The sequence below is a fragment of the Cetorhinus maximus genome, chromosome 24 (assembly GCF_964194155.1).
Source record: "Cetorhinus maximus chromosome 24, sCetMax3.hap1.1, whole genome shotgun sequence".
In the NCBI taxonomy this organism is placed as follows: Eukaryota; Metazoa; Chordata; class Chondrichthyes; order Lamniformes; family Cetorhinidae; genus Cetorhinus; species Cetorhinus maximus.
In genome coordinates this window covers 21485180-21502734 of record NC_135902.1, presented here as the reverse complement: position 1 = coordinate 21502734, position 17555 = coordinate 21485180, and the positions used below count along the sequence as shown (strand labels likewise).

Here is a 17555-nt window from a genome sequence, read left to right as displayed (position 1 = left end):
GAGCAGTGAAGATATCTTGATGATAAAATTTTTATACCACTTAATGAGGATTTTGAATGAGATGCGAGAGGCCTGGAATGACGTGGAGTAGGGGTAGAAACCATGGTGTGATTTGGTGATCAGAGCCATCCCACCATATCAATGGTCCAGGTGGGGCAAATGGTAAAAGGTACAGTCAGGTGGAGAGGCTTCACTTAAACAGGAGGTGTTACCACCCTCAGCCACGTCTCCATCAAGGCCATGATGTTGGTGCAATTGTTCACATTTAAGTGATGGATGGCAAGGGTCTTGTTCACGAATGGAGATTCAGGAGGGACAGGGAATGGCAGTGATCTGATGGCGTGGTTCACTGGGTCAGCACCGAGAGGGATACAATATGTGGGAAGGAGGTTTGGATGATTAGCCCCAGTGGGCAGGCTAGGCAGGAAGGTTGCTGAGAGACTAGGATGGGGAAGGTGGAGTTACTGCTTGTAAGGAGGCAGTGGACAGTACCTTGATGGGCCCTTCTGAGGCAGACAGGGAAGCTGTAAGCTTCTCTAAGAGGGAGTGAAGTGTGGGATAACTACAAATGAGTAGGAATTCTACAGCGTTAGATAGGGAATTACCAGGGCAGAGTACCCAAGGGAGGAGAAATGAAAGTGGCACGACAAAAGGAGAGATATCTAGCAAAAATAATTCTGAAAAATGTAGGATCAGGTGTGGAGTGGCAGCCAGGTGAATGAACACAGTAAAAGCTTAGTTGCGTGCGCGTGGTTATGTAGCAATTTTAGTGATACATATTCCTGACAGTTAACAGAGAATAGAGAGGAATGGTTCTATGGTTCTAGGAGGGGAATCCAGAATTAAAGTCAGAGGTCCCATAGGGGGAGAAAAGGACTATAAATTGATCAAAGTTAGTTTAAAATTAAGCAACACAGCCACAAATCAGAGAGACAGCAGCTGAGTTTGACAGCATAGCCCTGGATAGTCCAATGCAGAAATGTCATCGTGTCTAGAAAAGTCCAGGAATTTGGAAACCAAATTTGAGAAAAGATCCATCACCCACTGAAGAAAGCCAAGGGTAGGAATGGTTGCAGCATGAGCAGTGGCAGTTTAAACTATTAGTTAACTTAGTTAGGGCAAAAATGCACCCACTATTGCAGCCAGGGAAACTTTAATAGTGGAAGAGGAGCTTGGGGGAGAAATGGCAAAAGGATGGCAGTGGACAGCCAAGGACAAACATACAGTAAGGAATTTCCTAAGGAACTGAGCACCATGGAGCCACCTTGAGTTACCAGGGAGAATTTCCCAGCTCTCCCATCCCATAATGTCTTATCTGAGATCAGACAGTGCAGGGCTCCTTCGGTACTACACTGGAGTGTCAGCCTAGATTTTGTGCTAGAATTCCTGGTTTGAATATAAGAAATAGGAACAGAAGTAGACCATGTGGCCCCTCGAGCCTGCTCCGCCATTCAATAAAGATCATGGCTGATCTTCTTGTGTTGATATCCACATTCCCATCTAACCCCGAAAACCTTTGAATCCCTTGCCTAACAAGAATCTATCTATCTCTGCCTTAAAAATATTCAGTGACCCCGCCTCCACTGCTTTCTGAGGCAGAGAGCTCCAAGTCGCACAACCCTCAGAAAAAATTTGAAAAAAGTGGGACTTGAACTCACAGCCTTCTGGCTCAGAGAGGAGCGTGCTAATGCTGAGCCACAGCTAACATCAAAGCCACACAGATTAGAGTCAGACCATTGAACACCCTCAGCAGGGGCGCATTCCTTCCTTAGCTCACCTGCAATCGATAAGCAAGGCGTGATCCTTTTTCCCCATCACCGAGATAAACTGGTCCATGATTCCACAGGGCATGGAGGCAAACGTATGCTCAGCTTTCTGACAGGCCAGGGCCTTTTCCACTAAATCCCCATTGTCTGATGATCAGAAATTTGAAACATGATCATTAGCGGTGCAGAATATGCACTGTGCCTCCCTACACCAAGATGTGTTCTTCCTGGATACTAATGACAACAAGGGATATGGGGATAGTGGGGGAAAATGGCATAGAGTTAGATGATCAGCCATGATCTGTTTGAATGGCAGAGCAGGCTTGACAGACCGAATGGCCTACTCCTGCTATGTTCCTCTGTAACATGCAGACATGTTTCCCATTCACAGAACGTTTGTCGCTGCACAATCCTGAAATTCCCTACTTGCCCATTCCAAAACCATGTCAGTGCCAGGCCTGACCACCAAAACCAATGCTAGACTTTAAAGCATTGCTCCTTGAACTGTCAACAAGAAACAGATTCCTACCCCACAGCAAACTTGCATATGGGTGACACTGGCAAAGTCTATCTCACTTGCCCAGCCCTAGCTCCCTGAACAACTATGGCCATGTCAGAGGGCATTAAAAGTCAACTATAACGTTGGACTAGAGTCATGTGTAGCAGGTATGGAAGGCAGGTCTATTCCCTGAAGGACATTAGTGAACCACTTGGGTTTTTAAGACAATCCAGCTGCATTGTTTATGGTTATTTTTTCTGGTGCCAGCCAGATTTACTGAATTGCAAGTCAGATATCCAAAATCGAGCACCCTCAGGACTGAGACCGTGTCGTATTTCGGATTTTCCCGTCAGTGGAACAGGCAGCTTGTGTGTATGATTAATTTTCCTCTCCCTTCTCATTGTAGCATTGTTTACAGGGAAGTTACCATTAAACATTAAAAGGATGTAAACATCATTCTAATAAAAACCTGTTGTGACAGTCTAATACTGGAGATTTGGAGAAATGTGCTGATGCGCTGTCAGGTAAATTCACTGGACAGACTCTGATGTAAAAGGAAAGAACTTGCATTTATATTTGTTTTGTGCTAGTTCTTTGTTTTCTCGTGACATGAAAGCACAGCATCAGATATTTACTTCTCACCACAGAAACATTAAATTCATTCCTCAAAAGAATCTCCCTGGAAATGCAGGGATCCTGAGGCCAATCGTATCATTCCAATAACAAAGACTTCCAAGATCAGCTGATTTAGCATAGACCAGGAACTGAACCTAAGCTTATTTGTTGATTGCCTTTACCAACTGAAGCACTAAGGTCCTGTGTGTGCACAACTCTCACTGATTCTATCCTTTGGGATCAGCCCAAGAATGGCCTCTTCATTCCTGTGCTCACTCTGTTCTGGGAACACACAGATCTCCCGGGAGAAAATCTTTCAGTTTTCGGACAGCCGGATTTTGGATAACGTACCTAAAGATTTAACAATTTGTGGTAGTGGGATATGAACTCATGGCCTCTGACCTGACAGTCCAGTTCCTTTATTTTTTCTATTTGTTCATTGCATGTGGGCATCGCTGGCTAGACCAGCATTAATTACCCATCCCTAATTGCCCTCAAGAAGGTGGTAGGATGCTGCCTTCTTAAACTGCTGCAGTCCATGTGTTGTAGGGACACCCAGAGTGCTGTTAAGAAGAGTTCCAGGATTTTGACCCAGTGACAGTGAAGGAACGATGATATATTTCCAAGTCAGGATGTTGAGCACCTAGAACTCATGTCCCCTCTAATCCTTCCACCAATCATCTTAAATCTGTGCCCCCTGGTAATTTGAAGTGTGCAGTGCGGGTGCGTGCGGTGTGTGCGCTCCTTTTCAGATAAATTGCCTTTATTTTTAAAAAGTCTAATATGAACCACAATGATGACTTGAGGGGAACTTGCAGGTGGCGGAGGTCGCAGGTTTGGAAGGTGCTGTTGAAGGCGCCTTAATGAGTTCCTGCAATGCATCTTGTAGATGGTACACACTGCTGCCACTGTGCATCGATGGTGGAGAGAATGAATGTTGAAGGTGATGGATGGGGTCACAATCAAGCTGCTTCGTCCTGGATGGCATCAAGCTTCTCAAGTGTTGTTGGAGCTGCACTCATCCTGGCAATTGGAGAGTATTCCATCACACTACTGACTTGTGCCTTGTAGATGCTGGACAAGCTTTGGGGAGTCAAGAGGTGAGTTATTCTCCACAAAATTCCCAGCCTCTGACCTGCTCATGTAGCCATAGTATTTATATGGCTGGTCTAGTTTAGTTTCTGGTCAATGGTAACCCCCAGAGTGTTGACTTGCCACTGATCAGCCCAAACCTGAATGTTGTCCAGGTCTTGCTGCATTTGGACATGGACTGCTTCAGTATGAGTCGTCGCGAATAGTGCTGAACATTGTGCAATCACTCCTGACCTTATGATGGAAGGAAGGAAGGTCATTGATGAAACCACTTAAATGGTTAGGCCTAGGACACTACCCTGGAGAACTCCTGCAGTTATGTCCCGGGACTGAGACGTTCAATCTTCAATAATCACGACCATGTTCCTTTGTGCTAGCTATGACTCCAACCAATGGAGAGTTTCCCCCCCGGATTCCCATTGACTTTGGTAGGGCTCCTTGATGCCACACTCAGTCAAATGCTGCCTTGATGTCAAGGGAAGCCACTCACACCTCACTTCTGGAGTTCAGCTCTTTAGTCCATGTTTGGACTGAGGACATAATGAGGTCAGGAACTGAGTGACCCTGGTGGAACCCAAACTGAGCGTCAGTGAGCAGGTTATTGCTGAGTAAGTGCCGCTTGATAGCACTGTCAACAACACCTTCCATCACTTTGCTGATAATCAAGAGTAGCCTGATGGGGCGGTAATTGGCTGAATTGGATGTGTCTTGCTTTTTATGGACAGAGCATATCTGGATAATTTTCCACATTGCCAGGTAGATGTCAATGTTGCAGCTGTACTGAAACAACTTGGCTAGGGGCATGGCTAGTTCTGGAGCACAAGTCTTCAGTACTAATGCCGGAATGTTGTCAGGGTCCACAGCCTTTGCAGGATCAAGTGCCTTCAGCTGTTTCTTGATATCACATGGAGTGAATCGAATTGGCTGAAGACTGGTACCTGTGATGCTGGGGACCTCAGGAGGAGGCAGAGGTGGATCATCCACTCAGCACTCCTGGCTGAAGATGGCTGCAAATGCTTCAGCCTTGTCTTTTGCATTTGATACGCTGGGCTCCCCCATCATTAAGGTTGGGTTCAACAACTTCAGACCATGAACTCTTCAGCCCATTTTAAAATTTATGTTTATTTTTTATTTACTTATTTTTATTCATTTATTCATGGTTTTATCCCCTTTTTCATCCTTTTTATCCCTTTTCTATCCTTTTTCCCCAATCACCGCCCTCTACCCCACTCCGGACCCACCCCAAAAGGGCCATCCATCACTTGTTCTATGTTGTTCTTTCAGAGTGCTGACCCTTGTTCTGCTATTCACACATTCTGCTTTCTTTCCTTTATGCCACAATTTAGCCCGTATCACTGCCATTAACACTCCCTTTGTCTTGTGTCCATGACATTTTTATCAATCTCTCCTTAGCCTCCACCTATTGCTGACCTTCTATCCAGCTTCACCTGCTCCACCCCCTCTATAAACAGTATAAATTTAATCACATTTCTACTTCTCTTTAGCTCTGAAGAAGGGTCATATGGGCTCAAAACGTTAACTCTGTTTCTCTCTCCACATATGCTGTCAGACCTGCTCAGTTTTTCCAACATTTTCTGTTTTTATTTCAGATTTCCAGCATCCGCAGTATTTTGCTTTTATATTAATGGAGGTTGGAGATATTTGTGGAACCTCTTCCAGAGAATTGCTTAGTTGTCCATCACCATTAACGATTGGTTGTAGCAGGATTGCAGAGTTTAGATCTGATCCATTGGTTGTGCAATCGCTTAGCTGTCTATTGCATGCTGCTTCCACAGTTTGACATGCGAGTAGTCCTGTGTTGTGGCTTCAACAGCTTGACACCTCATTTTTAGGTATGCCTGGTGCTGCTCCTGGCATGCCCTCCTGCACTCTTCACTGCACCAGGGTTGATCCCCCAGCTTGTTGGCAATGGTAGACTGAAGGATATGCCGGGCCATAAGGTTACAGATTGTGGTTGTATACAATTTTGCTGCTGCTGATGGCCCACAACGCCTCATGAATGCCTAGTTTTTAGTTGTTAGATCTGTTTGAAATCTAGAACTGTGATAATGCCACACATGAAAGAAGGTATCCTCAATGTGAAGACGGGACTTCGTCTCCACAAGGATTGTGCGGATGTCACTCCTACCAAAATTGTCATGGACAGATGCATCTGCGACAAGTAGATTGGTGAGGACGAGGTCAGGTAGGTTTTCCCTCTTGTTGGTTCCCTCACCACCTGCCAAAGAACCAGTCCAGCAGCTATGTCCTTTAGGACTCAGCCATCTCGGTCAGTAGTAGTGCTACTGAGCCACTCTTGGTGATGGATATTGAGGCTTCCTCCACCCAGATTACTTTCTGTGCCCTTGCCATCCTCAGCGTTTCCTCCAATTGGTGTTTAACATGGAGAAGTACTGATTCATCAACTGACAGGGGACCATAGGTGGTAATCAGCAGGAGGTTTCCTTACCCATGTTTGACCTGATGCCATGATACTACATGGGGTCTGGAGTCGATGTTGAGGACTCCCAGGGCAACTCTCTCCTGACTGTATACCACAGTGCCGCCACCTCTGGTGATGGTGATATCAGTATCTGGGACATAGTCACACTCACGGAATCAAAACTTACAGACAATGTCAGGCTGTTGCTCGACTAGTCTGTGGGACAGTCTCCCAATTTTAGCATAAACCCCCTGATGTTAGTAAGGAGGACTTTGTGGGGTTGACAGGGCTGGGTGTGCTATTGTCATTTTCGGTGCCTAGGCTGATGTCGGGTGATCCATCAGTTTTCCTTCCTTTTCATTCTTTTTTTCATGTAGCAGTTTTATACAATTGAGTGGCTTGCCCCATTTCAGAGGGTAGTTAAGAGTCAACCACATTGTACATAGGCCAGACCAGATAAGGACGTTAAGATAAAGGGCATTAGTGAACCAGGTGGGTTTTTACAACAATTGACAATGGGTTTGTGATCACCATTTCACTTTTAATTCCAGATTTATTAATTGAATTTAAATTCCACCAGCTGCTGTGGTGGGATTTGAATCCTTTTCTCCAGAGCATTAGCTTGGGCATCTGGATTATTAGTTCAGTGACATTACCACTACGCCACCGCCTCACCCACTATACTACCAGGGTTGTTGGATGACCTAGACCAAGACTTTGGAGCAATCGTCATTCCTGCTCTGTGATTGCTATGGAACAGGGTAAATTAGTCACATCTGATCATCCAGCCAAAGAGCAAGGAAAGTTCACAGAGCTATTACATCACATGGCCATTTGAATACCTCCATTGTGAAAATTCAGCAGCTGGACTGGAGAGCACCAAGTGGCACAGAGTGTCTTTCATCATTAAACCTTTGTAGGAATGGAGGAGATAATGAGGTACTGCAGAGACACAATCATTTTTCATTTATAAAGCAGCTCACCTCACTCACCTGGGCAAATCTGCTGTAGGAAGGTGTACATGGCCACTTCCAAAGATGCTGAACTGGACAGTCCTCCTCCTAATGGGACGTTACTTGCCATCACCGCCTTAAACCCAGGGAGTGGGCCCGCTATAGGGATACAAGAGAGAGCAAAAATCCTTATGGGGAGGGGGCTAGGAACTATAGCATAAAGTTAAATAAAATCTATTGGACAACAAGCAGTGAACCTGGTGTTATCTCAAAATGCTAATTATATTCTACTTGGCAACACTCCATGATGAAAAATTCTACAGAAAATATCTACTAACCAACAATTATAAACAATGAAACAGAAAACAAGTGGTAGACAGATTGACAAGTAGATGAGTATCATGCCTTTGTAACATTTCAGATCAGTGGGGGACAGATCTACACTGAATTTGAAGCAATCTTTTAATGTACCGGTATAGCCTTTATCTGCTGGTATTTTCTTAGTGGTAAGATGCTGCAAGCTGCAGGTCTGAACATTCTGACCGTTAACAGCACACGATCAGTGGAATTGTTTTCACCTCCACACAGAACGGTCAACGAAAGCAAAGCAAAACCTTCCTGTTTGGCTCTCCAACAGGCCCAAAAGGGAGAAGCTTTATCCTCTCTCGCCTCCACATCCAAAATGTGCAAAAAACACGTGGACTTTTGTCACCAACCGCAACCTGCATCTACATAGAACTTTTAATGTATTAGAACATTCCAAGGGGCATTATAAAACAAAATTTGACATTTTTGTTTTGATTCATTCATCTGATATGGGCATTGCGGATGGAGTGCCAATCAAGCAGGGGGCTTGGTCTTGGACAATATCAACTTTCAAGTGTTGTTGGAGCTGCACTCATACAGGCAAATGGGGAGTATTTCATCACACTCCTGACTTATGCCTCGTAGATGGTGGATAGGCTTTGGGGAGTCAAGAGGGGAGTTACTCGCCGCAGGATTCCTAGCCTCTGACCTGCTCCTGTAAACACAGTATTTATATAGCTAGTTCAGTTCAGTTTCTGGTCAATGGTAACCCCCATCCCAGGATGTTGATAGTGGGGGATTCAGCGATGGTAATGCCATTGAATGTCATGGGGCGATGGTTAGATTCTCTCTTGTTAGAGATAGTCATTGCCTGGCACTTGTGTGGCACGAATGTTACTTGCCACTTGTCAGCCCAAGCCTGGATATTGTCCAGGTCTTGCTGCATTTGGACATGGATTGCTTTAGTATCTGAGGAATTCAAATGGTGCTGAACATTGTGCAGTCATCAGCAAACATCCCACTCCTGACCTTATGATGGAAGGAAGGTCACTGATGCAGCAGCTGAAGATGGTTGGGCCGAGGACACTACCCCGAGGAACGCCTGCAGTAATGCCCTGGAACTGAGATGATTGACCTCCATCAATTACAACCATCTTTCTTTGTGCTAGGTATGACTCCAACCAGCAGAGAGCTTTCCACCCCCGAACACCATTGACTCCAGTTTTGCTAGGGCTCCAATGATGCCATTGGAGATACGTAAGAATATTTTGGGACCGGTGATGAAAATCTTGATCAAACAGGTAGGTTTTGTAGTACAAAGGGTTAATAGCTACTATGCTAATAGCTAAAGTGCATCAGTGATGTTAGATCACATGTAACTGGAACCTGAGGAAAGAAGGTTCCAATGGAGTCCTGTTAAAGTCTGCTCTGTAAATAGTCAATAAATGATCACTAGCTTGCAATCGGGTTATTCCAGCTCTCTTCTATCAAAGGCATCCAGAATCTGGTCGTGGGATATTAATACATGGTGGCAGCGGTCTGCAAGCCGTTTACTAAGGATCCCAGTCGACACCAATAAAAGGCAGGAAAAGTGAAAGCTGTTGGTCCGGCAGAGCACACTCTAGGAACGCCCACAGCAGCAATCAGAGCAACTAATTGCCACTGGAGTCTCATGACAGCCGCCTGGAAGTGCACAGAGCAATGGAGAAAGTTTTACCTCTGCCCAAACTTCTGGACCCTGTGAAGAGCCTTGACTAAGTTGCACACTGGTGTCGTTGGACTCGCTCAGAAGCCAGGTAAGGATCAAGTCAGTGTTCTCCTTTATGCAGTCGGCAGCTGGGCCAACATTTTAAGACGACAGGGGGGGATGAGGAAGAAACTGCTAAGTGAAGAAGTCATCAAAGCCTTTGATGCCTACTTTTGCCTATGGCGCAATATTATAATAGACCAGGCAAAATTCAACCGGCAAGGTCAGGAACCTGGAGAGAATGTTGATTCTTTTATAAATCACCTGTAATTGCATAGCAGATAACTGTGAATATGGGACATGGAGAGAAGAGTTCCTCAGAGGCTGCATCGTAGTGGAACTAATAGATGAAGCATTGTCAGGCTCCTTACAATCCGGAGAATTTCTCCCTTTGTCCAAAGCAATGCAGTTAGCCAGAGAGGCTAATTTTGCAAGCAAAACAGGCTATTCATCCAAGGTGATAAGGAGCCTTTCTGGAGGAAGGCCACCAACTCACCAATTCTTGAACCATAGGGCTAAAAGCACACTTGCCTGAAAACAGAGCCAGTGTGAAGAGGGTGTGGTTGGCACCATTGTTCCATGTCCACATTGTGGTGGAAAAAAATCTCATCAGCGCAAAGCCTGCCCAGAGGAGCATTTTAAAATAGCATTCCACAGCAGCAGGAAACTTGCATCTTCAGGTCAAAAATTTAAAGACAGGCCATTCCAATCTGCAACTGTCCAAGAAATAGATGATACCGAAGAACAGGATGTATTCTTCTTAAGCAAAATGGCAGAGCCGCAAGCGTCTTTCTGGTATGCAGATATCATGGTTAATGGTCAGAAGACTAATTTTAAACTGGACACAGGGGCAGTGTCCATTCTTTGTTACCACTCCCTCGCTGAAGTCTGAATTTCTCCAGCTGTCTACCATTCAGCTTCACAGCGCAAGAGGTATTCCACTCAAGGTGCGAGGAGAGATGACTGTTAGATTTCGTTTTAATGGTATAGAGCTCACTGATACTCTACACGACATTCCTAATCAACACTGTCCTTTGTTGAGCAGAGCTGCTTGTATAGCTTTGCATCTTCTTTATTCACCTGTTGCAGAAGAAAATCAAGTTGACTCAGAACACTATTAGTCTTCATAGACAAAATTCCATCCCTACCACCACAGGACGACATCATAGATTTTTCATTTCCTTTCGAGGAAAGGCTAGATGAAACGGGAGAGAAGGATGAAGGTGACTAGCCACAAGATGACATCTCAGTCCTTAATTTTCTCTTTTGGGAAAGAATGTAAGAGGATGATAACCAAGATGCCACTTATAATTGATGATTTGCCACAGGAGGAGATCCTGAACTTTGTTTTACTTTTGAGGACAGCGTAGATGATTACGACAATAGCTCATATATCTCTGCTGAGGGGGGTCAGCATATTATTGAAGGTGGTGATAAAGATGCAAATCCATCTGTTCACTCTGCTGAAAACACCAATGACATACAAACTGATGCAATGAAAAAACCGAGACCAGAAGTTATTACTACTGCCAATATAACTGTTGTAGAACAAATCCCTGCTATCATTGAATCTGAAATTAAATCTGGTGATCAAAACTCAGAGGTGCATGAACTACAGATCTCACTAATGCCATAAGCGTACAAGAAGGTGTCATTTCTTTGCCTCTGCATGTTTCTTTCACTGTTGATGATGGTGAAGGCATATGTCCTGATGAAGTTCCATAGATGCTCAGGCCCACTGAGCAACAAACTCACACTAAAGGCCAGCTGAACCACTGCTTACAGAAAAAAAATTTCTTACAGTATTAGCAGGACAATCATTCTTTTTCCCCGGAATATTCTTCGTCCATGTGATTCGTTCATGGATGAGGCATTACGTAACGCCTCGGTCGTTGCAGCAGTAGAAGTTTTTAGACCTTCTACAGCTGTACAAATCTTCGCAGGAGCTGAACGAGATTCATTTTCTCAAGCAAGAACAGCCAGCAGTCCAGCCTTTCCACAGAGTACCAAGAAGAAGCGAAAGGAAAAAAAATGAAAATCTCTGTCCATCGCATTCATACTGCAGACCAGGGGGTAGGGGAGGAGAGGAGGGGGAGATTCGGTGCCTTCCAAGGAGAAGAATATGGAGATCAAACATCCTACACTTTCTCAAAGAGAGCCGAGAACACAGTTGGAAATTTACGCCACCGGTGCAAGAGTCTGGCGGGGGGTGGGGGGGTGGGCACTGGTGGAATGTATGAGGTGTAAATACTTAATGTTAATGAGTAGAAGGAAAGACTTGTTTATTCCTACTCTTTGTTTCCTGTCTGCCAACCAGTTTTCTATCCATCTCAATACACTACCCCCAATCCCATGCACTTTAATTTTACACGCTAATCTCTTATGTGGGACTTTGTCGAAAGCCTTCTGAAAGTTCAGATAAACCACATCCACTGGCTCCCCCTGATCAACTCTACTAGTTACATCCTCAAAAAATTCCAGTAGATTTGTCAAGCATGATTTCCCTTTCATGAATCCATGCTGACTCTGTCCGATTCTGCCACTGTTTTCCAAGTGCTCAGCTATTAAATCTTTTATAATGGACTCTAGAATTTTCCCCACTACCGACGTCAGGCTGACTGGTCTATAATTCCGTGTTTTCTCTCTTCCTCTCTTTTTAATAGTGGGGTTACATCAGCTGCCCTCCAATCTGTAGGAACTGTTCCAGAGTCCATAGAATATCGGAAGATGACCACCAATGCAAACACTATTTCTAGGGCCACTTCCTTAAGTACTCTGGGATGTAGATTATCAGGCCCCGGGGATTTATCGGCCTTCAATCCCATCAACTTCGCCAACACCATTTCCCTACTAATACTGATTTCTTTCAGTTCCTCCCTCTTACTAAACCCTGTGTTCCCCAACATTTCTGGTATGTTATTAGTGTCATCCTTTGTGAAGACAGAAGTATTATTTAGTTGGTCAACCATTTCTTTATTCCCCATTATAAATTCCCCTGTTTCTGACTGGAAGGGACCTACATTTGTCTTCACCAATCTTTTTCTCTTCACATACCTATAGAAACCTTTACAGTAAGTTTTTATGTTCCCTGCAAGCTTACTCTCGTACACTATTTTCCCCTTCTTAATCAATCCCTTGGTCCTCCTTTGCTGAATTCTAAACTGCTCCCAATCCTCAGGTCTGTTGTTTTTTCTGGCCAATTTGTATGCCTCTTCCTTGCATCTAATACTATCTCTAATTTCCCCTGTAAGCCATGGTTTGGCCACCTTTCCTGTTTTACTCCTCAGACTGCTGTTCTCGTCGCATCCTGAGATCCACACTCAGTGCCATGCGCCACCATATGAACACACTCGACCTCTCCCTGCAATAGCACTGACTCACCCTATCTCTAAACTGTCCTTGCCACCAGTTTCATTTTATTCTTCGTCTCATCTGACGCCTTAACAAGAAATTTTGTCTCTTTTTTCAGGTGCAAAGGAACTCAAAGTACTCAGTTTCATACCCTTACGCCCTCACCTCAATGAATTTCGGGCTCGGCACGATGCTGAACTCTTCTTCCGCCTGAGTTTTTCCAGCTATTTTTGTTTCAGATTTCCAGCATCCACAGTATTTTGCTTTTATAATAAGTTCAACTCCCTGTGTTAAACCTGAGTTAAACCCTGTTTGTATGAAATAGAGCCCAGCAGCTTCCAAGCTGTGATACATTTAAACTAACCAGTGAACTTCGTCAGTAACTATTTGCTCAGGCCCTTTGTGCACTTTTAACCCCAACGTTTATTATCATGAAGATCAGATTAACTGGTCAATCATCCTGTTGCTTTTGATAGGATCTTACTATGTGACCATCGAGTTGTTCCACAGAGTGACTCATCGTGCATGATGCCTGCTAACACTTGACATGGTGCTGCATAAGTCCATGTTCATGCCTTCTCAAATTACAGCTCTGGCAAGGAGTAAGAACACCAGCATATCTGTATACGCACACCAGCTGTGCCAAGGGTGAAGGTCAAAATATAACAAGAGAAGGGACATTTTAGTGCTAATTGTACTGTAATTTTTCAGAGATGAGTGTCAGATTATAGAATTCATTTCCATGCTTTACCGTTAGCCCATGTTTAGGCTCAATACAAACCTCTTCATCCCACCCTGTCAACATAACCTTCCATTCATTTCCCCCTCATGTATCTATCTAACTTCCTCTTGAAAGCACCTATGATATTCGCCTCATCTACTCCTTGTAACAAGTTGAGTTCAACATTCTAACCACTCTCTGGGTAAAGAAGTTTCTCCTAAATTTCCTATTATTAATGACTATCTTATATCGATGGCTCTGAGTTTTGGACTCCCCAAATCTAAACAAATCGCAGCTCAGCCTATTAGCTATCCATTGGTGTTATGTGTGGTCTTACCCCTGTAATGTTGGATAACTCCCTTCACATAGTTAGCCCAGCAAGGTAACCCAGGACTCAGAGGGTTTGATTCTGTCGGTACAGGAAATTCCAGTCGCTTTGGTTCGTCTGCCTCCTTTGCTGTGGTAAGTAATGAGATGATCCCATCTGAACTCTGACACCCAACCACCACTGTGACCATTGGAAGAGCCTGCAGGATTAACAGATAGTTATTAAAATTGGACAACTGAAGACGATGCCCGAGGAATCTCTTATCCCCCAGTTCAACTTCTCTTCCTCATGTTCAGCTCTTCACTTAGAAACCAATCCTCCGCAAAATCATCCTCATTCAGCACCTGCCAGCATTTTTCCCAGCAATATCTTGGATTTCCAAAATGCCATTCATGGTCTTGGGACGCATCAATGCGGTTTACAATCTACACAGTAATTATGAAGTGCAGTAGGAAGTCTTGAAGCCAATCTAAGCACAGAAAGGGCCCACAATCAGCAAACAGAAAAAGACCCCAAGTTCTCTAATTTAGTGATGATGATTGAGGGATTGACAATACTCCTTAAATGCACTCCACCCCCACCCCCTCCGTCCCACTGCTCAGCTTCCCCCCACTCTCCATTCTCCACTCCTGCTCCCCTTCCCCCTGCTCCCCTTCCCCCTACTCCCCCCACCCAGTGCTTGGCTTTCCCCCACTCTCCCTCTTGCACCCCTTCCCCCAACTCTCACCTGCTCCCCTTGCCCCCCAACTCACCTCTTCCCCTGCTCTCGCCCCAGGTCCCCTTCCCCCCCCGCTCCGCCCTCCCTCGCCCCTCGCTCCGCCTTCCCTCCCCTCCCGCTCCGCCCTCCCTCCCCCCACTCCGCCCCCCCTCCCCTCCAACCCCCCACTCCACCCTCCCTCCCCTGCTCCGCCCTCCCTCCCCCCCGCTCCGCCCTCCCTCCAATCTCCCCTTCCCCCCGCTCCGCCCTCCCTCCACTCTCCCCTTCCCCCCTGCTCCGCCCTCCCTCCACTCTCCCCTTCCCCCCCGCTCTGCCCTCCCTCCACTCTCCCCTTCCCCCCTGCTCCACCCTCCCTCCCCCCTGCTCTGCCCTCCCTCCCCTTCCCCCTGCTCCTCCCTCCCTCCCCTCCACCCCCCCGCTCCGCCCTCCCTCCACTCTCCCCTCCCCCCCAACTCCACGGTCCCCTTTCCCCAATCTTCAACACCCCACTCTCCCCCGTTCCCTTCCCCAATCCACTCCTCTCCCCCCCACCATCCCCCTGCTTGGCTTCCCCCTCACTCCCCTTCCCCCATTCTCCTTCCACCTCCACTCTCCCCCTTCTCACTTTACAGCCCTCCCCCCTTCTCCTCCCTCCCGTTCCCTTCTACTCTCTCCCTGTCCCCCCTCCCCATCTCTCTCGCCCCTCGCCCTCCTCTCTCCCCCCCAAACTCACCCACCCAATCCCTGCCTCTGGCCCCCCTTCCCTCCCCTGCGCTCACCACCCTCCCACCCTTGCAACTTTCTGCACCCCTCGTACCTCTCCCCCTCCCTCACCCCTCCCACCTCCTCCCTCTCTCCCACCTTGTCCCACCACTCTCCCCCCCTCCCTCACCCCTCTGCCCCTCCCATCGCAACTCCCCAACTCTCTCTACCCTCCTCCCTCCCTCCTCTCGCCCCCACCCTTGCAACTCCCCACCACTCTCTACACTCCTCCCTGCCTCCTCTCAACCCCTCACACTCTCATCCCCCTCACTCCCTCCTCTCACCACCTCCCTCACTCTCGCCCCCCTCCCGCCTCTCACACCCTCCCTCACTCTCGACCCCCCTCCGACTCCCACCTCTCACACCCCCCCATTCTCCTCTCTCTCTCTCTCTCTCTCCCCACCCCCGCATTCTCCACTCTCTCTCTCCCTCCCCACCCCCCCATTCTCCCCTCTCTCTCTCCCTCCCTCCCCAGCCCCCCATTCTCCTCTCTCTCTCTCCCTCCCCACCCCCCCATTCTCCCCTCTCTCTCTCCTCCCTCCCCAGCCCCCCAATCTCCTCTCTCTCTCTCCCTCCCCAGCCCCCCATTCTCCTCTCTCTCTCCCTCCCCAGCCCTCCATTCTCCTCTCTCCCTCCCCAGCCCCCCATTCTCCTCTCTCCCTCCCTCCCAGCCCCCCATTCTCCTCTCTCTCTCTCTCCCTCCCTCCCCAGCCCCCCATTCTCCTCTCTCTCCCTCCCTCCCCAGCCCCCCATTCTCCTCTCTCTCTCTCCCTCCCCAGCCCCCCATTCTCCTCTCTCTCTCTCCCTCCCCAGCCCCCCATTCTCCTCTCTCTCTCCCTCCCCAGCCCCCCTTCTCCTCTCTCCCTCCCCAGCCCCCCCATTCTCCTCTCTCTCCTCAGCCCCCCATTCTCCTCTCTCTCGCTCTCTCTCTCCCCCCAGCCCCCCATTCTCCTCTCTCTCTCTCCCTCCCCAGCCCCCCATTCTCCTCTTTCTCCCTCCCTCCCCAGCCCCCATTCTCCTCTCTCTCTCCCTCCCTCCCCAGCCCCCCATTCTCCTCTCTCTCTCTCTCTCTCTCCCTCCCTCCCCAGCCCCCCATTCTCCTCTCTCTCTCTCTCTCCCTCCCTCCCCAGCCCCCCATTCTCCTCTCTCTCTCTCCCTCCCTCCCCAGCCCCCCATTCTCCTCTCTCTCTCCCTCCCCAGCCCCACATTCTCCTCTCTCTCTCCCTCCCCAGCCCCCCTTCTCCTCTCTCCCTCCCCAGCCCCCCATTCTCCTCCCTCTCTCCCTCCCCAGCCCCCCATTCTCCTCTCTCTCCCTCCCCAGCCCCCCATTCTCCTCCCCTCGCACCACCCCCCCAACCCTCCCCTCCACCCCGACCCTCCCTTCCCCTCCCCGACCCCCCCATTCTCCCCTCCCCCCCAATCCTCCGCTCTCCCCCATCATTCCCCCCCCGTCTCCCCCCACATCATTCCCCCCGCCATCTCTCTACCCCCCCATCATTCCCCCCTATGTCTCTCCCCCTCCCCATCATTCCCCCCCTCCCCATCATTCCCCCCCATGTCTCTCCCCCCCCATCATTCCCCCCCCATCATTCCCCCCCATGTCTCTCCCCCCATCATTCCCCCCCCCATGTCTCTCCCCCCTCCCCATCATTCCCCCCCATGTCTCTCCCCCCTCCCCATCATTCCCCCCATGTCTCTCCCCCCTCCCCATCATTCCCCTCCATGTCTCTCCCCCCTCCCCATCATTCCCCCCCATGTCTCTCCCCCCTCCCCATCATTCCCCCCCCATGTCTCTCCCCCCTCCCCATCATTCCCCCCCCATGTCTCTCCCCCCTCCCCATCATTCCCCCCCCATGTCTCTCCCCCTCCCCATCATTCCCCCCCCATGTCTCTCCCCCCCATTCATTCCCCCCCCATGTCTCTCCCCCCCATTCATTCCCCCCCCATGTCTCTCCCCCCCCATTCATTCCCCCCCATGTCTCTCCCCCCCTCCCCATCATTCCCCCCCCTCCCCATCATTCCCCCCCATGTCTCTCCCCCCCATTCATTCCCCCCCCATGTCTCTCCCCCCCATTCATTCCCCCCCCCATGTCTCTCCCCCCATCATTCCCCCCCCGTGTCTCTCCCCCCCATCATTCCCCCCCGTGTCTCTCCCCCCCATCATTCCCCCCCCCGTGTCTCTCCCCCCCATCATTCCCCCCCGTGTCTCTCCCCCCCATCATTCCCCCCCCGTGTCTCTCCCCCCCATCATTCCCCCCCCGTGTCTCTCCCCCCC

General features: G+C 48.4%; 1 protein-coding gene across 1 annotated transcript in view; it reads right to left on the bottom strand.

Annotated features, from left to right (window-relative positions):
- Nucleotides 1-17555, bottom strand: part of galk1 (galactokinase 1) — a 29571-nt gene that overhangs the window by 11701 nt on the left and 315 nt on the right. The window contains exons 2-4 of the mRNA XM_078570847.1: nucleotides 13831-14066; nucleotides 7408-7527; nucleotides 1778-1913 (exon numbers count right to left, since the gene is read on the bottom strand). Coding sequence (XP_078426973.1) covers nucleotides 1778-1913; nucleotides 7408-7527; nucleotides 13831-14066 — 492 coding nt within the window. The remainder of the gene's footprint in view (nucleotides 1-1777; nucleotides 1914-7407; nucleotides 7528-13830; nucleotides 14067-17555) is intronic.